Below are 23,587 nucleotides of genomic sequence, written 5' to 3' on the forward strand. Positions count from 1 at the left end.
GGCTCTGTCCTATCCCCTCATTTGGGATAAACAGGCTGATCTCACTTTTGTCTTCTCCTGGCCAACAGCTTCAGGTTGGGTTTTGGCTTGATCTGTTTGGATTTTCCCCGTTAGCCATTGTATATCTCTTCCATTGCTGAAAATGAAGCTTACGGTAATCCTTCTGCCATTATTTTTTCTTTCTTTCCCCATTTTAATATAATTTGACTCCCCCCCCCCATATCAGACAAAGGCTGTTACCGCGCTTGTATTCCCAGCGATGTATTAAGAGTTTGAAAACATTATAAAAAATACTGTTCGCACTTTGTTTGGCCCCTTTAGCTGTGAAGACGTCTTCCAACCATTTGTAATCCGTGGTATCCAAAAACCCTTTTAAAGCGATGTTTTTAATAACATTTTCAAACTCTTAATACATCGCTGGGAATGCAAAGTGCGGTAACCTTCAGAATCCTACCCTTTCAGAGAATAATTCACAGTGGCTACCCGTGTTAGTCTGTCTGCAGTAGTAGAAAAGGGCAAGAGTCCAGTAGCACCTTAAAGACTAACAAAAATATTTTCTGGTAGGGTATGAGCTTTCGTGAGCCACAGCTCACTTCTTCAGATACAGCTAGAATGTGAATCCATCTGTCTTTAAGTAGAGGAGAGTGAATTCAGACAAGCATTAGTATGTAAATGTTAACAGTATGTAAATGTGAATAGCAGGCGTGATGGGATTAAGTGTGGTATGCAGAAGAGTCTGTGATGTCCAGGGGAGAGATGGGTGTGGAGAAATCAGCATTGGTAATGAGCCATGAATGCAAGGTCTTTATTCAGCCCAGGTAAATGCATTGACTTTAGTTTGGTCTAGTAGAATAATTTTCCCCTTAAAAGGATTATTGGGCTGCTTGCTTTTGTCCCACATTTCTTCTAATGTATGTCTGCAATACTCATCGGTAATGTTTAGGTGGGTAGTACAGCACTGAGAAGTTGTATCAGTAGTATTGCACTGATATTTATGTAGGCATTTTTAACTGTTTAGTAATCTAAAGAGCCAGGGTGGTGTAGTGGAGAGCCAGCCTGGTGTAGTTGTTAAGAGTGGTGGTTTGGAGTAGTGGAGTCTGATCTGGAGAACTAGGTTTGATTCCCCACTCCTCCACACGAAGCCAGCTGGATAACCTTGGGCTAGTCACACTCTCTCAGCCCTACTTACCGTACCTCACAGGTTGTCTGTTGTGGGGAGGGGAAGGGAAGGTGATTATAAGCCGGTTTGTTTCTCCCTTAAGTCGGCATATAAAAACCAACTCTTCCTGCTCCTCCTCCTTCTTTGTTTTCATTCAGTATGAATAATATATCGATGGAAAAAAGCACAAAGGAAGAAAACTAGAAAGCGTTGATGAAGGAAAAGGTATTTTGCTTTGAAAAAATGTGCAGGAGAGTTGCTGCTTTGATAAGATTATGTAGAGGTAATTGGGAGAGGCAAGTGGTTGATTTTATTGGTGTGCACAGCAAAGCAGGATGGAAAATTGCAGAAAAGGAGCCTTGAAGAAATTGGATGATATGGAAAAAATGAAAATTGAGAGCTGAAATTATACATTCAAAAATTCAATAGGTAACAGAAAAATGCAGTTATAGTGACTTAAAAAATCTATATATCATTGTGTGAAAACAGCAGAAAACCGTATAATTAGTGCCACTTTTGCAAAACTGGCACTGGAGTTGAAAGAAGTGAGGTAGTAAAACTGGAAAGGGAAGACATTCAGGTCGTCTTCCCATATAATGTCACATATTTTGGAGAGTACTCCTAGTTACTGCTCTGAGTAAAATTCTAATAGGGGAAGGATTCTTACGTGCCTCCTTTTGCGTGCGGCAGGAGTATGCTTATTTATTAACTTAAAAAAATTATATTTCTCCTCTCTGTCAAACTATACCTAAGGCCTCTTACTATATAAATAATTACAATAAAACAATAATATTATTAAATGCAGCACAATTATTCAATTATTTTAAAAAAGCAGATATAAAAGGATTAGATCATAACTATCCTAAAGTCAGCACACAAGCAAGCCTGAAACCAATTTAGATATGGAAGCTTTTCAATTATAGAAGCCAGAGTATACAAATATTTAACTTATAAAAATGATGTGTTCTTAATTTTAAATGCATGACAGACAAAATTCCCTAGTGGTAACCAACGGAGCTTTCAGCATTAGCTTTCCTAACAAATATTTCTTTTAGCAATAATTGTATCTGGGAAAATTCTGGAGCAAAGGCAAGCAGAATAATGAACGCCATCAATTGCTTCAGCATAATAATTTGAGGCATAATATCATATAGATGACTATTATAATTTTGATATTTATTAATTAAATGGAATGTTTATTATGTGTTTATAATTCTTGGAAAGCTTTACTGTTATTATATATTTATATGACAGCTTTCTAAACGTGTCAGCTACTTCAAAGTATGCATGGGAAGCAGTCCTAACCAGGGCTACTCAAGAGTAAGTCTAGTTTTATTCAGTGGGGCTTACTGCCAGGGTAGTTAGTGTTCTTAGGAGTACAGCCACAATAATCCAGTAGTCCTATAAGGAAGACAAGTGTTATCTCCATGTAGCAGATAGTATGGTAAATGAGGGCAGTTTGCCCAAGGCTACCCAGTGTCCAACAGCTAGTAGCAAAGAAGTGAACCAGTGACTTCTCAGTGTATATCTTACTCTCTCAACTACTACATTGTACCACTGCATCTGATAAGTGAGCTCATGGAAGTGTCTGGTGGAGTAAAAAAAAAATTATGGAGTATACCTGTTGGGTCTAGGGGTCCCCAAGTGGAATTGCCATACATGAGTTGCATGCTCTCCACAGTTCATGTATGCGTGCCTCCTGGTTTGAATTGGGACCACAGTGTGCAAGGAGAAGAGGCTTCAGCTTTCATCCCCTTTGCCATTCACATTACCTGAAACTGTTTTAGGGGTACGGTTTGGACCACTGGCGAAACCCACATTTTTTCTGGACATCCTGTTTTTTTACATTATGCCAACTAACCCCTATTTAAAGAGTGTGGTCTTGGAAAATTCCTGGAGATTTGGGGGTGATGCGTAGGGAGACTGGAGTTGGGGGAGGGAGCTCAGCAGGGATGTGATGGCATAGAGCCCACTTTTCGAAGCTGCCATTTGCTCCAGGGAAACTGATCTTTGTAACCTGGAGATCAGTTGTAATTCTGGGAGGACTTAAGGACCCACCTGGAGATGGCAGCTGTAGTACAGTCTTATGCCTAGGGTTGCCAACCTCCAGGTAGAAGCTAGAGATCTCCCCCTATTACAACTGATCTCCAGCCTATAGAGATCAGTTCATCTGGAGAAAATGGTCTCTCCAAACCCCACACACCAAACATCTCCAGGTATTTCTGAACCTGGAGATGGCAATAGGGTTGCCAGGTCCCTCTTCGCTGCCAGCAGGAGGTTTTCGGGGTGGAGCATGGGGAGGGCGGGTTTGGCGAGGGGAAGGACTTTAATGCCATAGAGTCCAAATGCCAAAGCGGCCATTTTCTCCAGGTGAACTGATCTCTGTTGGCTGGAGATCTGTTGAAAAAGCAGGAGATCTCCAGCTAGTACCTGGAGTTTGGCAACCCTAGCTGGCAACCCTACTTATGCCTGATAAAACACCAACAGGTAAAAGCTACATAGGTTCATTCTGCAGTTCTGCAAACAACTCTTATGTGAGTGCTAAACCAGAAGGGCAAAAAGATGGGACTATACATTATCTTTCTGCTTAAAAAAAAGCCCACAGATAATAGGTGAAATATAAACCAAGACTTTTCATAATTAGTCCTCAGAATCCATTTCAGTTGTTTAAGAAAAGCCTAGACAGGGCTTGATTTGCTATTTATTGATTTCATTTCTGTCCTTTGGCACTTGAAATGGTATGTTAGAAATACAATCAAGAATAGCACTTGCTAATCCCCTAATCTATGATCCACTTCAATTAAAACAAAACTTCAAAGTATTCTTTTCATGCTCTGCAACAGTTTTTGAGATTTTTGCTCTGCTTATAGTTTTCTGTGAGTTCCACCCTCCCCCACACCCTTAAACTTGGTGAATATCTAAAAGAATTAGAATATCCTAAATTTTAAAGAATATAGTTGCTGAATGTTAGCAAGTATTTTTTATAGTAATTGACCCTTGAAAGTATGGAAGGCTAAATATTTATTGTCCTTTCATTTAAGGGCATACTTCAATCTCATGTCACATCTTCCTTCAGAGGTGATTAAAGCCCCAGGGAGATGTTATTACTGCTTGAAAAAAGAAAAAGATATCCTATCTTTGCTGAGATGAACAGAATTCTTAGAATTCATGGTCAAAAAGGGCTTTTTGTTTCTCCCTCTAGCTATCATTCGGGACTTACAGGAATTGGGGGCTGCCTCTACTCTGCTGTTTAGTACACAGAAAGAAAATAGAAAGAAGAGTTGGTTTTGATATGCCGATTTTCTCTACCTTTTAAGGAGAATCAAACCTTTTTACAATCTCCTTCTCTTCCTCTCCTCACAGCAATCACTTTGTGAGGTAGATGAGGCTGAGAGAGCTCTAAAAGAACTGTGACTAGCCCAAGGTCAACCAACTGGCTTCATGTGTAGGAGTGGGTAAATCAACCCGGATTAGAGTCTGCTGCTCATGTGGAGGAGTGGGGAATCAAACCTGTTTCTCCAGATTAGAGTCCGCTGCTCATGTGGAGGAGTGGGGAATCAAACCTGGTTCTCCAGATTAGAGCCCGCTGCTCATGTGGAGGAGTGGGGAATCAAATCTGGTTCTCCAGATTAGAGTCACCCAACCGCTCTTAACCACCACACCTCTCTGGCTTTCGTGGTAAAAGTTAAAAATACTTTATAATATGTGCCTTAATTAAAAAAAATTGTTATTCATGATGTCTTTCTTAAGAACCAAACAGTGCAATCCTAAACAGAGTTGCATCCTTTTAAATCTGAGTTTAGAAGGGGGTATTGGTGCTTTATTACGGTCAATTGACCACTCCCAGGAGTATTCAAAGTACAATTAGAAGGGGGTAACTGCTTATAATTGCACTGTTAATTAATAAAAACAAAGGGAATATTAAAATGGGTAGGATCTTACAAGTCCTTTCTGCTAAATTGGATTCTGTGATCCTTTTGCCAAGTCCTTTTCCATCAGAGAAAGTCTTATACGTTGGCAAAAGGAGGCAAATACCATTGACTGATTACACCATGTATTAAAAAATAATTTCCTTTTGCTTGTAGTGTATCTAGTGCCAATACTTTTCTTGTCATGGGGGAAAGGGGTTAAATTCCTTTATTCAATTTCTCTACACTATGCATAATTTTATAAACCTTTCTAATGCTTTTCCCACTTGGTAATATTTTTGTTTTCTTTAAAATAAAAAGTCCCAACGACTTCAGGTTGTATCTTTAGAGGTGTTCTAAATCCTCATTTGCCCTTTTCTGCACTTTCCCCAGCTCTATATGTTTTTTGAAAAGTACCATCCAAATACTTCAACTGGAAAAATACATGGAACTCCAAATTGCAGCCCCACCACAGAGTTATGTAAAGGGCTTATGATAATTACCATTTTCTTTTAAAATCTCTAGCATGGAATTTGTTTTTTCGGCTGCTGCGGTGCACCAAGTTGATGTTTTCATTTAATTATTCACTGTGACCTCAAGATTTTTCTTCTGGTTGGTACTGGCTGAGTGAGCGGATCTTTTGGGGGGAAGAAGAGATGCTCATATCAGTCATTATACATTTGCTTACATTGACTTGTATTTTCCACGCCTTTGCCTTTTCACCTAATGTCCAGAGATGCTTTTGGAACTCATTGCAGTCTGTTTGGCCTTCCACCATCCTGAATAAATTGGTGTCATTCACAAGCTTGGCCAACTCACTCCCAGCTCTAGATAATTTATTAGTAAGATAAATAGCACCCAGTCCCAATTTATATGGTTAGTGGCCCACTACATTTTTCTCACCATTTCAAATATTGGTTTATATCAGCCCTTTGCTCCCTGTTCTTTAACAAGTAAGGTGACTGGTTTTAATGACAAGTTGTAGTTTTGGGTAAGATAATCCACAATTGAATGTGCATAATATCCAGTCCCAGTTAGTTGCTGATTGTGTGTGTGTGTGTGTGTAAAGTGCTGTCAAGTCGCAGCCGGCTTATGGCGACCCCTTTTGGGGTTTTCATGGCAAGAGACTAACAGAGGTGGTTTGCCAGTGCCTTCCTCTGCACAGCAACCCTGGTATTCCTTGGTGATCTCCCATCCAAATACTAACCAGGGCTGACCCTGCTTAGCTTCTGAGATCTGACGAGATCAAGCTAGCCTGGGCCATCCAGGTCAGGGCAGTTGCTAATTAGCCTGAGAATTTTATTTCATGATGTTTGGGCATCTGTCCAATATGTCCCAAAGTGAAGACTGATACAAAGGGTTAATTCAGATTCTCTTCAGTCTCCTTTCCCCCCTTTACCAGTTTTCAACTTCTCTGTCATCTGATGGTCTAACCTTCCTTCCTGGTTTCCTGCTTCTGATACATTTGAAGAAATGTTCATCGGAATTTTTAAAGGAATGTGCTCATTAACTTGAGACTGTACAAAAGCAACATTTTGTGGAAACATTGTACAGCCTTTAAAAATGTTGGTAGTTGGTGCAAAGTACATCAGATTTCTCTGTACAGGAAGTTGGCCCTTAGCTTTTCTTTTGAACTTGACCTTCCGCTCCTATATTTTTCTCGCCACTTCTCTTGGATAATAACTGACAGTACCTTGTTCATGTGTTTATTACTTCATGCCAACAATGTCAAAAGATTATATACATTTGTGAAGGAACCCTTAAGGGTAAAACATTTCAAAAATCACTATGTCTTTTCAGCAATGCTTTTAAGCAGTAAAATTAAACATTCAGCCGCTGGTCAACAAGTATAAAGTAACTAAGTGCAGAAAAATCATGGGGTGTATGCAGGCCTCATTGGTGAAAAAAGAAGAATTATCTCTCTAGATCAGTATATTTGGTAGATATTACTAATCACTTGGGCATTTTCTTGTGTTGATCACATTTCTGTGTACCATGATAGCTCCTTATTGGGGCTGAATGGATTAACTGATTTTATTCCATGAACAGAAACTGAAATTTCACATGCTAATTCAATGTTGAGAGAGCCAGCTTGGTGTAGTGGTGTTGGGCTAGGATCTGGGAAACCCAGGTTCAAATCCCCACTTTGCCATGGAAACTTGCTAGGTGACCTTGGGCCTGTCACAAACTCTCAGCCTTGACCCTGGCAAGTATTTGGGTGGGAGACCTCCAAGGAATACCAGGGGCACGATGCACAGGCAGGCAATGACAAACCAGTTGTCTTGTTTGTGGCCTCCTAGAGGCACCTGGTTGGCCACTGTGTGAACAGATGGTCTGATCCAGCAGGGCCTTTCTTATGTTCTTATGTTCACCTCTGAACTTCTCTTGCCTTGAATACCCTATGGGGTCTCCGGAAGTCAGCTGTGACTTGACAGTAAATTGAATTACACACACACACACACATTTAAATCTTCAGTTCCTTCTTGTGGCTTTCATGTTGGATAACTGTGTGAAAAGGCAACTGACATGAAAAAAGAAAAAAAATAACCACCAAAGAGCAAGGAAAGGGCTAGTCCCAAACTGAGATCAATTCCATTTTCAATCATATAATGGCTCCACTTTACAGTTCTCGACTTAGCACTTTTCATATTTATACTTCAAGGAACATTTTCCATACTGACTTGTCTGCTAAGGACCCTTGCACTTCTTACCACTGAACACTTGTGTGTTTCATGAGGTGTTATGGGGTACTGGCCAGGCATGTTGGGACTTACTATCTCTGAGTGAACTGGCTGCATGCTTTCCTTGGCATGCTCAGTGTGAGGGAAGATTGGCACTGCTGGCCAAATATTTCTTCTTCACCATTGCTGATCTTCTGGTTGAAGAACCACTGATAGACTTTTAAGGAATTCCAGGATTCCCCCCAGAATATAGCTTTAAAAATACTGTTGTACATAGTATTTCATCAGTACATTTTTCATACTCCTTTAATTAAAAAAACACAGTTGAGCTAAAATTAAGTTATGTGTCTTAGGGACTAGAGGAAAGTAGTTTGTCTGGGGACTGAACGTAAGTGCTAGGAAAAAGCTTTAAGCTTAATCAAGTACTTGACAATTTAAAGTGTGCTGGTTAATTCTGCAACTAGAAATGGGGGAAGGAATAATTAGAGCATGGAATATAGCAGTTACCCTACTGTTTTATATGCTGTTGTTTACAAACTAGAATTCAATATTGAGTTTCATTTGTGCTCACTGGTTTGAATGCACTCTGTTCAATGGTCAAAGCTACGCAACAAACACCAAAGGACAACTTGGAGGGGATATAACCAAAACATTTTGAAGGCAACAAGACCAAAGTTTCAATAGGACAAATGTACAATTTTTCAGAGATTCTGCACATGCCTGTCCAAATGCAATTGCTTTTGCATTTTTAGTGGTAATTAAAGTTTAATATGTGAGAGGAGTGATGTATTTCTATGATAATGATTTTAAAAGAAAAGCAGGAGAACTAGCCTTGCTAATGAACAATGTTCTGTTTGTTGCTTTTTCTCCTTAGCTGTTCTCAGTAGGACTCCTGCCCTGAATTGATTTCATGTGACCATTTCATCAGACAATCTTTTGCTAGTGTGGCTGTTTTTGTTAAATAGTGCACATTTTTTTCTGGCTGGTCTGTTACTTATCTTCTTGTTTGCTAAATTCCTTATGTAATGATAATCTTCTGAGACTTAATAGAAACACTAATATTTTCTTGACTCTTAAATGTTACATTTTACTGAGAATTATGAAAACCCATTTGCTCAAGAGTTTGCAGTAAAAATTACACATAAAAGTATGCAGTGTTTCTTTTCTGTTAAGGTTATGAAAGAAAACACTGAAACTATATACACGCATTTAATTTACTTCTAGGCTTTTAGAAATTAACCAGCTGCTTAAAATACTTCCAGGTATCTTAAGGTGGCTTTATTCAGTAATATTAACTCCAAAGTGGTGTGTGTGTGTGTATTAGAGATATCATTGGCTTTTTTCATTACCCAGAATAGTTGCTAAATCACTGTACTTAACCTGTAAAGGAATTAGTAGATACCAACGACTAGGGATCACTATGGTCCCATGTGAACTGCAGATGTCTCACTCAATTCAGTGAATCTGTCTTCCATGCATCTGGTGACTGGCAAAAACTTGGGTTGCTAATGAAAGGGGGGAATGGGAAAGCCTGTCCTAACCAGTACCCATCAGGAGGTTGTGGAGGATGGGGGCAGCCAGGGCTGTGAAAGCACATGGTGGCTGGGGTCAGCAGTCTTCATATCACCCTCTTCACCGGGGCAGCTGCTCATTCAGCAGCCACAGGTTTGTTTAGCTAGATATTCATACTCTGCTTGTTCTTCCAATGGGGACCCCGAAGCTGCTTATAACATTGTTCTCCCCTCCTCCATTTTGTACTGACAACCACCACCCTGTGATGTAGGTTAGGCAGAAAGAAAGAGTGGGAGAGGGCTAAGGTCACCCAGCAAGCATCCATGGCACAGTGGGGATTTGAACTTGGCTTCCAGAGATCCTCATCTGTCACTTCAACCACTACAGGACACTATCCAGACACTAGACAGTGTCAAATGAGCTGCCCCCTGTCTTTACAATTACATTCCAATATTTGCTGGTAGGAATTACTTTGTGGATCAAAGGGTGAGTTAGCATTGCTCAAATCACTTAGCTTTGTGCAAAGAAAGAATAATGTATTTAAAATATATATTTTATTCTGAGGAGTTCAGTAAAATCATCATCATTTAGTTTCATATTCTGTACTTTGTTCCTTTTGGTGATTTCAGGTACTATTTGTTAATTGACTGCTCCAAGGACAGGCAAAACCATGGGGAGGAAGCTGGACCTATCTGGTTTGACTGATGATGAAGCTGATCATGTCCTTCAGGTGGTCCAGAGAGATTTCACTCTCCGCAAAAAAGAAGAAAATAGACTGAGGTAAGACTATTTTGTGTGAGAATGGAATGTGGAGGAATTTAGATAAGAAAGCTGGTAATTCTCTTTGTTGCATTGTATACCATTCGTACAGTGTGAACGCAGTATGTTTGAACTCAGAATATGAAGGAATGGTTGTCATTTTTATTGATTAAAAAAAATACTTTGAAAGAAACACACAGCGTGGTACTGAATACATTTAATTTTTTTAAGAATGCTACTTTCATGAATATACCCAGGGTTCCTGAATGTTTTATCCTAGGCCCAATAAGTATCATTCAATCTTACTGTTATTGAGGAATTACAATCACTTTGGTGTCACACCGTCTCTGTATAATATTTTAAAACTGTTTAACTGAATACGTGATTGAGTCCATGGCTGCGTCAAGATATTTTGTCACTGCAAGCACAATAGTTTTGCCACCACCCCTCCCCATAGTAAGTTTCTGAACCGCACAACATGGGTCTATGAAAAATAACTATTTTGTGGGATATTATTTTCTTCTGTTTTAAATCTTTTAAACATTAAATATATAATTCATTGCAAGGGATTATAGCTCTGTGGCAGAATTCATTTTAATGGGTGTTTAAAATTGCTTTCCTCCTTTGAATGCCCCTCAAATTCCTTTTTATTTATAAAGGCCAACAGATTTATTGTAGAGTAAATAAATTATAAAAAAAGAGTAAAGCTGAATTATAATTGTCAATTGAATTATAATTGTCAATCTTAATACAATCTTAATTGTATTAAGCAGAGCAATAATAGAGACAATGCATTTCTCACCCACTGCAAGTGTTCATATAGAGAGGGTTAATAGGGGAATGCCAAATGAAACAAAAAAACTTTACCTGCTTGTGGAAGATGGCGATAGAGGGGAATAGACGAATCTCCCTGGGAGGGAATTGCTCCCTTTTGCAACAGAAGAATGGGTTGTGTTGTGTACAGAAGCATCCCTTTCCTGCCTCCTCCTCCCCACTGCAACCCAAAATGCCCACCAAAATGCTGCTCCTGGGGGACTGGGGATCCCTTGGAGAGCCATAAGGGGAATGTTGGGAAGTTACAGCGGGGAGGATTGGCAAAAATCAGCCCCTCACAGTGCATGGATCTTTTTGTCAGGATCCAACACAATGTCTGGAAACTAAGAATGCAGTGGATCAATAAAAACCACCAACCCAGCTTTGTGCTTTCTTTTTACCAGGAAGATACTAAAGAAACTACATAGCTCATCAGAAAGTAAGAATACCAGGGGCTCCACAGTAACTAGTATTTTTACATTCTTGGGACTGAATATGTGATCCTAGGAACCAGTTAGGTTTAGTGGTTTTATTTATTGATCTCTAGTCTGTCTCTAGTGATTCTGTAGCTTTGAAGATGAGAATAGATGCTCTCTTTGATGTTAGGTCTAGACAGTTTTCAGAGATGTCTCTTGCAGAAAAAATACATTTGTTTGTTTACATGTCTCTTTCTATACTGGCCACACAAAACAATGACACACCGTATTTTTCGCTCCATAGGATGCACCTTTCCATAAGACGCACCTAGTTTTTAGAGGAGGAAAACAAGAAAAATCTTGTTTTCCTCCTCTAAAAACTTGTCTTATGGAGGAAATGCCGGCTGGGCGCCTGCGCGTCGGGATGGTGCGAGCCGGCGTTCCCCGCCTTGACGGCCAGCTGGGAGTCCCTGGAAGCTCGGCGAGGGGGTCTTTAAACTCCTCCGCGCTGCCATCCCAGGCAGCGAAGAGCACTTTCAAGACCCCCCCGCCCAGCTTCCAGGACTCCCTGGAAGCCGGGCGGGAGGTCTTTAAACTCCTCTGCTCTGCCTGGGATGGCAGCGCAGAGCACTTTCAAGACCCCCCCGCCTGGCTTCCAGGGACTCCCTGGAAGCCCAGCGGGGGGGGGGTCTTTAGACTCCTCTGCGCTGCCTGGGATGGCAGCACAGAGCAGTTTAACCTCCCCTCCCCGCACTTCCCGGTCCTGAGGCTCAGCTGTTGGCCGGGTCCCCGCCCCTCTCCCAGCCAAGCCCCGGCCCCCTCCGAATGCGCCCGGTGTGCCGCCACCACCAGGGAGAAGCTGGGGACGGGCGCCTCCTCGCCGAGCCCTCCCCTCTCCCGGCCAAGCCCCGGCCGCTCGCACTGGGTGCGGCCGCGGCTCCTGCCGCCCAGGCCTGTCGCCCCGGCTCCTCCACTGCGCTCCTCCGGGGATCCCGGTAAGTGGGGTTTTTCCCTTCCCTCTCCGGAAACCCCCGGGAGGGTGGGAACTGCGGAGGGCGCGGGGTTTAGTCCTGAGGCCCAGCTAGCCATTGGGGAGGGGAACGCCGGCTTCCGTCGTTCCGGCGCTCCCAGCCGTCTGGCGGGAGGGGCGGGGGTTTGCACATTCGCTCCATAAGACGCACCGACATTTCCCCTCACTTTTGAGGAGGAAAAAAGTGCGTCTTATGGAGCGAAAAATATGGTCGATGCCATCTTGTTTTGAGTACTGAAGATCATTTTCTTGAAAGTTACAGGTAAGATTGGTATGTAAGTAAATTAACCCATTAATTGACTGCATATCATTTTGACTGTGTATCGTTTGACTGAAGTCAGGAATACCACTGTGTGGGTGGTAGCTTCTTTTTCATTTCATTATAGCATCATTTTCTTAGCAAGAACAGGAACAAAGGCTGCCTGCCCTATAGTCCTGTAACTGTTGGGGGGCAGCCCTAGGAGCATAGCAAAGCTTTTGTTACTGGTCACCTGTTATAACTGCAAGCATTTCAGATTTCCAAAGAACTGGCGTGCTCTCGTGTTACACTAACTTTTAAACTATTCCATTTAAGCACGGGACGTTTTGTTCTGGAGATGCATACAGGATCGGGTGATCCATTCATCCCAATAGGGAAAAGGGAAAAGGGGAAAGCCCATATCTCGAGGCCCCCTGACCCAATGTTTACAAAACTTGGGGGGTCTCTTAAGAAGGCTTGTCTGAAGCTCCGCTGAAAGTTTGGGGTCTGTACCCACAAAAACGCGCCCCCTGCAGCCACGGAAAGAGAAAAGGGGGGAACCAATATTTCTGCCCCCACTGAACCCATCTTTACAATACTTGGGGGGTCTCTTAAGAAGGCTCGTCTGAAGATATCCTGAAGGTTTGGGGGCTGCACCCCCAAAAAAGCGCCCCCTGCAGCCACAGAAATTAAAAAGGGGGGAGGGAAAAGGGGTGGAGCCCATATCTCGGGACCCCCTGACCCAAAGCCTACAAAACTTGGGGGGTCTCTTAAGAAGGCTCATCTAAAGCTCCTCTGAAAGTTTGGGGTCTGTACCCCCAAAAATGCGCCCCCTGCAGCCACGGAAAGAGAAAAGGGGGGAGCCCATATCTCGAAACCCCCTGACCCAATGTTTACAAAACTTGGGGGGTCTCTTAAGAAGGCTTGTCTGAAGCTCCACTGAAAGCTTGGGGTCTGTACCCCCAAAAATGCGCCCCCTGCAGCCACGGAAAGGAGCTAATGTTCACAAGCACCCCCCCCCACACACAAGGATTTCTCTCTCTCTCTCTCTCTCTCTCTCTCTCTCTCTCTCTCTCTCTCTCTCTCTCTCTCTCTCTCTCTCTCTCTCTCTCTCTCTCTCTCTCCCCGGCCCGGCCGCGCATCAGCTGATTCCTCCAGTACTCAATCCTGACTGATTGGCCAGAAGAAGACCCAGCTTGGCCACCAATTGGCCGGGGGAGGAAAATGCTGCTTACTGACGGCCCCGAATTTGCCGGATTTATTAGTGAACTCCCGAACTCGCTGAATTCGGCTCCCCGGTTTCCCGCCATTTTTGAGTTCGGTTCGTCCCGAAATAAAAACTGCCGAATCAGGGGAAATTTGGCTGTTTTTCAGTTCGGGCCGAACCGAATCGACAGCCCTACTTCTGTATTTTATAGTTACTGTTACTTTCCCTTTCTATCTAAATTTAATTTTTAAGTGGAATTTGTTGACTAGCAATGGTGTTCAAGGATAATAGCCAAAGAGAAAAAAATGTTATGTGAATTTTTCTCATTTATAGACATTTAATCTATGATTATACTTTTTTTTAAAGAAGTAATGAATTATCAGTTAATTTTGTTTTATAATATCAGTTAACTTTTTTGGTAATTAAAGATTAATAGAGTTAATGCTAATGCTAAAGTATCATTTTTATTCTTGAAAAACTATTGCTTTAAAATGGATTAAGCAGCATTTGATTAGTCAATTGATTAATCATTTTTGACTGGACATTCTCAGCTACCATTGGTGAGATATGTAGGTCTGCAGGAATAATGTCTTCTGTACATTATCACCTCTTTGTGATCTTATCCTGGAAAAAAAACATAGGAGCACAGAGAGACTTTATCCTGCTGTTTTCCACTGAGCTGGTTCACTCCCTCTCATGTCTAGCTGAAATATAACAGTAGATACTGACTCCCTAGAGAGTGCCAATGTCTTGCAGGGTTAAGGTTGCAGCTCCTTTCACACACATTGTATAGCATTTGTTTGCAACTGGATTTTCCTGTTTTGGGCAGGAAAATCCAATTAAAATGATTGCTATACTGCATTCAAAGTGAATTATTCAAAATGTGTGAAAGCAGCCTGTATGATGACATTCTGGCACTAAAATGTTGCCATACAATCTTTGTAAAAATGAAGTTCTACAAATGCATTGCTGGTTTAGTACGGAGTGGCACCCATGTGATTTAGCACTGAGGGGGAAAAAAACTTTCGTGTGAAGGTAGGGGTTTTAAATACCATTTAAAAAGAGGTAGCGTGTTGTATTGCTTTGAACAGTGTGGTCTCTAACCCAGCCTCCACCTAAGAGACTGGCCCTAAGTGGTTTCTGAAAGCAGTAATTCTGGATGAGGACTGAGGTAAACAGGGACACCCCCCGGTAACTTTTATTAATCTTCTTGGGTGGAATAAGGTTGTTCAGTAAAGAAGCTTGAAACTATATGTAACACACTGCATCTGCTGGACTCCCTATGTTATAGCATTCCTTAACAAGGTAGGAGCGCATAGAACAGCCTTGATTCCTGAGGTGAATTGTTGTCCTTTCCCCAGCCTTAGGAATCTCACAGTATAAGTGTTAGCTCCTTGTACAAATTACAATAACGTAGCCTACTACCCCTGAAAACCAGACTTTTGAGACAGCAAGTTCTACTTTTTAAGTGTTCACTGTAATTGGCCAGCTTTATCCCAAAAGCCAGACTTTGAGACATACAGAGTCTCCTGAAAAGGGATTTCTTCCCACCTACTCCTCTGAAGGCACCAAACTCTGTCTGACAAGATACACTGTTAGAGCCTGGCTTGAGAATAAGCAGGCTAAGACTGCTGTCTGAAGGCTCAAACCCTATCTGACAAAATCTGACAGTATAACTGCTTTTTCTTTCTCAGTCCCTTCAGTCATGGATCCTGATTGGCTGTTACTTGTTCTTCACATGCACCAAATAGGCATACAGGGGTTTGGTAACTGACAGAAAGGGGCAGGACCATTACCTGCCTGTCACAGTAGGCTCCTGCAGTTAGGTCAGAAACATGGTAATCCTAAGACCAATATTATGGTGGTGGAAAGTGCTGTCAAGTGGCAGCCAATTTATGGCAACCCCATAGAGTTTTCAATACCTTTAGTAAAATGTTTTGGAAACTGTGCTGCTTCCTCTTTGGCTGAATGTATGGATCCTTCCAAAGTTTGAAAAACAAATACTGCCTTATTGTATGCCTACAAAAGGTTGCAGCATTTTATTATTTTTGAATAAAGAAGAATATTTCTCACTCCATTTAAAATGCTAAATCCCTTTATAGCCTCTCATAAATTATCTATAAAAAGTGTGGGGGTAGTGAGATCAGAAGAAATTGGTTAAAATTGTGCAATGACTTGCTTCGATGACGAAGCTTGTTAAATTTCCCATTAGCAGCATGGTATGGTAGGAGGTTTTGATGGTTCTTAGATTTTTATAAGGGAGTGGGTGAAGGGAGGGATACAGCATTGAAGGCACATGATAATTGGTGTGGCTCAGTAGCTCTAACGTTCAGCTTAGAGAAAGGGAGCCTCGTTTAAATCTTCACTGAATTCCATTGCCTGAATTTTGGAACCTGATGCCAGAACCTACCATGCAGGGTTATGGGAGGACTGGGAGGAGGAAAAAAACTGGAACACATAAAACTGCCTTATACTGAATCAGACCCCTGGTCCATCAGATCAGTATTGTCTACTCAGACCGGCAGCGGCTCTCCAGGGTTTCAGGCAGAGGTCTTTCACATCAGCTACTTGCCTAGTCCCTTTAACTGGAGATGTGGGGATTGAACTTGGGACCTTCTGCGTGCCAAGCAGATGCTCTACCACTGAGCCACAGCCCCTCCCCTCTAAAATGGAAGGAATGCCCCCAGTTTGCCCTGTCCCTGCCCCTTCTAGCCTTCTCCCACTGCCCCAGGGATGGAGAATAAGCCTTCCCTACCAGCTTCACATGGATTCACGAGGCCAGCAAGGCCAGGTGCATCCCCTCCCCCCCACCCCGGGTGTAGCAAAGCCAGGCCAACCCTATCCTTCACCATGCCAATGGAAACAATTGTCATTGTTTTTTTACACTACACTTGCTTTTACGCAACATACATTTTTCATTCCCCAAATATCCCAATTTTTACAATACCAACAAGACGGGAGTGGTACTGGTGAGCGGAAGGTCTGGCCCTGGAGTTAAGGTGACATCCTTTCTAGATGGGGTTACATTCCCCTTGAAGAAACAGGTCTGTAGTTTAGGAGTGCTCTTGAACCCAGGCCTGCTGCTGGATAAGCAGGTGGCAGCTGTAGTCAGGAGTGCCTTCTATCAGCTTCAGCTGATTAGCTGGCTGCAGCCTTTCCTAGGGAGAAAATATCTGGCTACTGTGGTGCATGCTCTGGTTACAACTAGATTAGATTACTGCAATGCACTGTACATGGGACTTCCCTTGGTGGGGAAAAAGAAAAGTGTTTGGAAACTTCCGTTGGTGCAGAATGCTGCCAGAAAGTTGACTGGAGTCGGTCATGGGAACGATGTATTACTGTAGTCTTGGCTCATCTTCACTGGCTCCCAGCCTGTTTCTGAGTACAGTTCAAAATGCTGGTGTTGACTTTTAAAGCCCTATATGGCTTAGACCAGTGTACTTGAAAGACTGCCTCTACTCCCTTATTCACATACCCAATTGCTGTTGTCATCTTCCATGTCTGCTTAGGGAGCCTCCACCTTCTGAGATTAGGCAAGTGGCAACCCAAGAGCGTGCCTGCTTGGTCCTGGCACCATACCCTGGAACTCTCTCCCCAGAGGGAGTCCCCTTTCTCCTGATGCTATCTTCCACTGGTGGGTGAAGACTTTTTTTGTTTCATCAGGCATACCCTCAGTGATCGCTCTTTCCTGCCCTATGTTTTAATTGTTGTTTTTATGTTTTGGATGTGTACTTTAGTTTGGTTTTAATTGTTTTAGTGATGTGCTTTTGTTTTGGTTTTAATGGTTTTTAAGTCATGTTTTGTCATGTATGCTTTTAATCTGTTAGCTGCTTTGATGGCCCTGATGAGGGGAGAAAGGCAGGATTAAAAAATGTAAATAAATAAAAATAAATAAACAAAAGTATCCCAAGAAAATAGCAGAGTAGACTGTAGGTTAAGTGGTTTGCTTTGATGAAGTCTTTCTTACTTTAGGAACAAATGTTAACTTATAGTGGATTTCTATGCAGCATCTAACATGCCACAGATGCTTATTGAAAATTAAATAGTAGTTAGATATTGTTTTCTGTTTTAAGAGCCAAAGTCTGTTTACAGAGCACTAAAATGGTAGCTCTTTTAAACCACTGATAAACGTTTACATTGCTACATCCCCCCCCCCCCAAATGATGCAAGACCATTACAAAGCCATCTGGGCATGCACTGGAGACTGTCACTGAAAAACTGTCGTAGGTATGCCCATTTGTCACTGCATGTGGTTAGTAGTTTACAACGGTGTCAAAAGAACAAAGTTTATTGTTGAAACAAAAATCCCTTTAGGGCTGTTCTGGCAATTGCATGGAGTAGATGCTAACTTGGAAAAATTCTGTGACTGATCAGAAGTGATAACGACTATTTTAGCTCCATTGTAGCATGCCTGGTAGAGCGCTTGGTGTACTGTCAACAGTTATGGAATGCACTTGTTGAAAATTGCTCTACTTGTTGTTAATTAATGTAGTATTGCAGTTTAGCTACTTCATTGATGGTATGAATATACTTACATTTGTCCATATATGCAAGTGTTTCCTTGAAGGGCTCCTGTTGGGAATATTCTTCTGACTCTGGATGCAAAAATGAGTCACTTGATAATATATATAAAGCTCTTAGAGACAGGTGGGCTTAAGGGTTCTCAGAAAGGCTTGGGAAAATGACTTGTTCTCTCATTGTTTCACTTGGTAATGTAAACAGCGTGTTAGCGTTAGGGGCTGATTAACATCTTGGTGTTGGAGGGCAGGAAGTGGTGACTGGTGGCTTATACTTGAATATCATTGCAATTTTCAGCATAATTTAGTGCCTAAACATAGGCCCAGCAATTAAGTAATGCATGAGGGTGTTCACGCAGAAACAACCCCCACTTTATTGAACTGTGCACTGGCACCAGTTCCTCATTCATTGGTTATTTCTCCCCGTTGTTTTCAAATAACAGGATATGGGTCCATCCCTGCTTTTGCAGCATGGTGTAGTGGTTAAGAGCAGTGGTTTGGAGCGGTGGACTCTAATCTGGAGAACCAGGTTTGATTCCTCACTCCTCCACATGAGCAGGGGACACTTATCTGGTGAATCGGGTTGGTTTCCCCACTCTTACACATGAAGCTAGATGGGTTACCTTGGGCTAGTCACAGCTCTCTTAGAGCTCTCTCAGCCCACCTATCTCATGGGGTCTCTGTTGTGGGGAGAGGAAGGGAAGGTGATTGTAAGCTGGTTTGATTCTTCCTTAAGTGGTAGAGAAAGTCGGCATATAAAAGCCAACTTCTCCTCCTTATTTCAGTTAATCTATTTACTTTGTCATCCTGAGTATGTATAGTAAGTCACACTGAGCAATAGAACTTACAGCCTATTGGATAAGTGAGCCTTTTGTGTCTAGTTCTTATTGAGGTTGTAAACTTGTGTCTGGGCTGTTCCTAACATGGCCAGGTTGCCCACTATGGCAGGCCACCTCCCACCTCATGCTCCTGTCTCCCACTGCGGCTCCCTATGGTAGCAAAAATGAGGAGAGAGACCCAGAAGCAATGTCACCATGTCAAGTGACACTCTAGGAATTTCCCTAATCTGTATGGTATTTGCTATAAAGATTGGGAGAAGTCTTAGTACATCCTTCAACATGGCAATGTCACTTGCAGTTCTTCACTTAGAAGTGATGTTGCCATGTAGAGTAGTGCTCCTCCTCCACCTCCCCATGCCCTGCACCCCAAACCTCCCAGAACTGACAGGCTTATTCCTGGCAACCCTAGCTATTACACTTTAGACTGCAGGTGGGGGCATCACATGACTGAACATTCCTCCATACAAAAAAAAATTTCTTACACATTAAAAATTAGCACATCAGGGAGAAGCCCTACTTTTAAAAAGGGGAGGGAAAACCTCTGGCTGAAGGTTTATCGTTAGATTTACAACCTTACTGTTCAAATATTTCTGAGCTACAGAGTTCACCAGATGAATCTGTTATATGCTTGTATTTGAGGCATTGTATATCCACTACACGTATCACATTACTTCTGTAAAACCAAAACAAAATACAAAAATAGTAGCTTTATTTTTTGCGGGGTGTGGGAGGTTGAATTAAGAATGCACATTCTGAAAGACTACATTGGGTTCTGGAAAGTATAGCGTGCTTGTGTAACTGTTTTAAAGTTTGTTCTAAGGTCTTTTGAGTGAACTTGGTATTGGTTTATCGGTCATAACCTAATCCATTAGACAAATTAAGCATCATTGTGTAGTGAAAAAAAATGTAGCATACTTTGAGATAATGAATAGCTGTAATGTAAAATCAATATTTAATTACAGATATCTTATATTCAGAGTTTGATCTTGCAAGCCTTGCAGCAGGAGTATTACTTTTGTTGGTGATTAATACAGAGCAGGCTGTGTATAGAGCAGGCTGTGAAACTCTGAGGTCTTTTTAACGGATTAAATTCCATCGCAGGAAACACTATGATTTCAGAAGCCTGATTTTATAATACACTCATATATCCTGATCTTAACCACATTTCTTTCAGAAGTAGCCCCCATTTATTTTAATGGGACTCATTTCATGCCCAATATAATCCTAGGACTTCAATCAAAACATTCCTAGCTTTTAAAAATCAACATCTGATTTTCAGCTGCCTTTTACTTTTGCACTACTTTTTACTTTTACCTACAGTCTGCCTTTGGCTTCCTTTCTTCCACTAGGGGTTCATTCAGAAATCTTACTTAACTGAAGTTATGTGAAATAGCCACTTGTTTTTCAAGTATGTTCTAATGAGCATACTTGTTGAGAATGAGCATGCTGAGCTGCAGTGACTGAAGCCTGCTGCTATTTTGTTGCATGTAACTGGTGTCCTGTTTTACCACGCTATGTAGAAAATGTGATAGAATAAGTCTAAACTAGAATAAATAGTTTGAGAGACTGTGCGCTGTGCTGTTTTACACCTGATCAAGGCCAAAACCTGTAAACAGGGGAACTACAATATGACTTTGAAGTTCTGCAAAAATAGCTTCAGAGCTGGCAAGAATAGAGCATGTTCAATCTCTCTCATTGTGGCCACTACCCATACCAGTTAACAAAAACATGTGTAACATTATCAATGAGAAAATATTGGTAATTATGCTACAACAGCACAAAAGGAAAGCAAATACTTAAGTTTCTGTTCTGTCCTGATTGTAGAAGCTGACTTGGGCATTTGGCCAGGTAAGGTCAAATGGATTTAGGAATTAGGGTTGCTGGTCTCCTGCCAACTGGTGGGGGGGGCAGGGGGGGACTTACCTGGTGGTTGGGGTTCATGCTGGCAACAGACCGATGTTGCTAGCAATGTGCTCACATCTTTTCCTGTGCACACTAGAAGTGACATCAGCACATCACTCTGTCATTTGGGCAAAACTCTGTGTTTTAACCAAATACAAAAGCATCCCTGGTGTACACCCACCGACGTGCTGACATCACTTCTGGGTGCACAGGGAGTGACATCAGTGCATTGGGATGCTGCTGAAGTCCTCCTACATTTTGACGCCATTTCCCCTCTGCTGGCCAGATGAGCGGGGGATCCCTGCCCACAGCAGGTGCCTTGCAACTAGGGATGTGAACCATGAAAAAATCGATATTTTTCAGATCCAGATATCAGGGAGCCAAAAAATAATGGTATTCCCAGTTATTTGGATTGTGTGTGTGTGTGTGTGTGTGTGTGATATTATTTGGTTTCATTATTCCTTATGGGAAATATTTTCAGGGGGCAGGAGGGAGTGAAAGAGGAATGAAAACAGAACCAACAAGCCCAACAGAACAATTGCAGACCAGGGAATCCTGGCAGAACCACAGGACAATGTGGCAATCAACCAATGTCAACCCAGAGAATCCAAGCCAATGTTAAACCAGAGAATCCAACACAAATCAGCAAACACAATGTTGCATGACCAACAGAACCATTTTTAAAGCACAGACTCCAAGCCAAACCAACTTGGTAGGCCAATATCAAACTCTGGCAAGAAGACACTGACACAACTGTCCTGGGAGCCTTAAAACGCTGGCCACTGATTTTCCCAATTACTCCTATTTCCAGGTGCCTTTACCAGAATCCCTGAAAGTCCTGGATGCCATCTGAACATTCGAGCACATCTGGAAAATACAGATAACGTATTTTTTGGATATATATTTGTACTGGAAATATCTGACCATCCACCCTACTGGCCACCCTATTAGAAATGTTTGTGAAGAAACATGGGACTTCATGGGATTCTTATCATGCCTGAAAGACTTGGCATTCCTAATCTCATATTAAATTGTATTTCTGGTGACAGATGATAACTATCACATGTTCTTAGTTTTTAAAAAATCTCCATAAAGGGAAAATTATGGAAATTCTCATTAATGCTACCAAAGGTTGTTGCAGAGCTTTTATTAACATTGTAATTTCCTTGCAGAATTGTGTATTAGAATTTCAGAATTGCTAAACCTTTTTCAGATGTTTGTCTGATTTTTAAGTTTAATAACATGAATGAATAAAGCCATCAACTGTATATTGAATTTTAGAGTTCAAAATCCTAAGCCAGTCCTGTATTGGCATCCACTCCTTAGGCCAACTATTTCATTTTCTTCCTGGCTATAATCTCCCAGCAGTCCAAGTATATGTTTGACAGTATCAAAAATGTATTACAAGTACATTACTAGAGAATCGAAAATTACCAGAAGAGCTTTGAGGAGGCTCTGATGTGCTGTTTTGCTGAACTGGGTTCATCAACGGTACTTATGTGATGATTTTTTTAGGATTAAATGTATGAATGGCAGAAAGCTCTGTATATTTCTCAAAATATATTAATAAATATGTTTGATCCGATGGCTGAAGTCCTAGAACTTTGTTCTGCCAAAGTCTTGCTGGTAACTAGAATAAGATGGTTTCATGATTGCTACGTTAGAATTTACTTAAGGGTTGTCCTTGAAAGTGATGCTTTTCTGACTCAGCTCATAGTTTGCTATGATTAGATTTGGGAGGAAGGGAGAAACAAAAGCCCTTGGCCTTGCAATGCAAGGAAGTTCATGACTTTTAAACTGCCTTATATATCTTACACAGCTAGCTTGTCTGCCACTTAGTGTGTGGTTTGATGGCCTTGTCCATGTATGTGTATATAAAACTATTTCATATTTTATCCTCTACACTGGTTAATGATTAGATACAATGTCTTTTTTTAAACATCAAAAAGCAGTCTGGTGCTTGTTAAGGGATTTACCATAATATTCATATTAGAATAACAGTATGTTATTGGGCAGCAGTTTCCTGGAGTGGTGGCATATTCCCCCCCCCCCAAATAAATAGCATTAAATAAATAGAGCTTGGAGATGGAGATGTGGAGTGTTACACAAAGCCAAATTTGATGGGATTTCATATCCTCAGTTCAGGGCACCAAAACGTTCTGATGCACAAACCTCATAGGATTGACTAAGGTGATTTGGTGGGTTACAGAAAGCCAGTCCCCCAGCATATTGATTGGCTATTCCACCTGCCATGAAACTTGGAAGAAGATTGTTAAAAACATCCTGTCAGTCTGAGAATGGGGGTGAGTGGGCCTCTGAGTGAGAGATCAGGTGCATGAATGTGGTAGTGCAGCAGTTAAGGAGGAAGGAGAGATGTGCCAAAAGCATCTCTACAACACCTCCTATCAGTTTTACTCCCATCCCTGCTTTTGATTTTATGCTTGTTATGGCCATGTGATTACAGCAGTAAAGTTATCAGTTTCACCCATCCATCAGAAGAGGGGATACCAGGCATTGTTGTATGCAGTATATGTTAATTGCGTAACGATTTCTCTGTTTATTTTCTTAGATGCTATACCTAGTCCTATATGCTGTTGTTTTCCATT

The 23,587-nt window shown here is 41.6% G+C and overlaps 1 protein-coding gene across 2 annotated transcripts in view; it reads left to right on the forward strand.

The window, feature by feature from the left end:
- The first annotated feature begins 9,922 nt into the window (after positions 1–9,922).
- The window catches only part of MYRIP (myosin VIIA and Rab interacting protein), a 194,163-nt gene continuing 180,498 nt past the window's right edge, over positions 9,923–23,587 (forward strand). For both annotated transcript variants that reach the window (XM_056857565.1, XM_056857566.1), the window contains exon 1: positions 9,923–10,040. In XM_056857565.1, coding sequence (XP_056713543.1) covers positions 9,931–10,040 — 110 coding nt within the window. In that variant the 5' untranslated portion in view covers positions 9,923–9,930. The remainder of the gene's footprint in view (positions 10,041–23,587) is intronic.

The sequence above is a fragment of the Euleptes europaea genome, chromosome 11 (assembly GCF_029931775.1).
Source record: "Euleptes europaea isolate rEulEur1 chromosome 11, rEulEur1.hap1, whole genome shotgun sequence".
Classification (NCBI taxonomy): Eukaryota; Metazoa; Chordata; class Lepidosauria; order Squamata; family Sphaerodactylidae; genus Euleptes; species Euleptes europaea.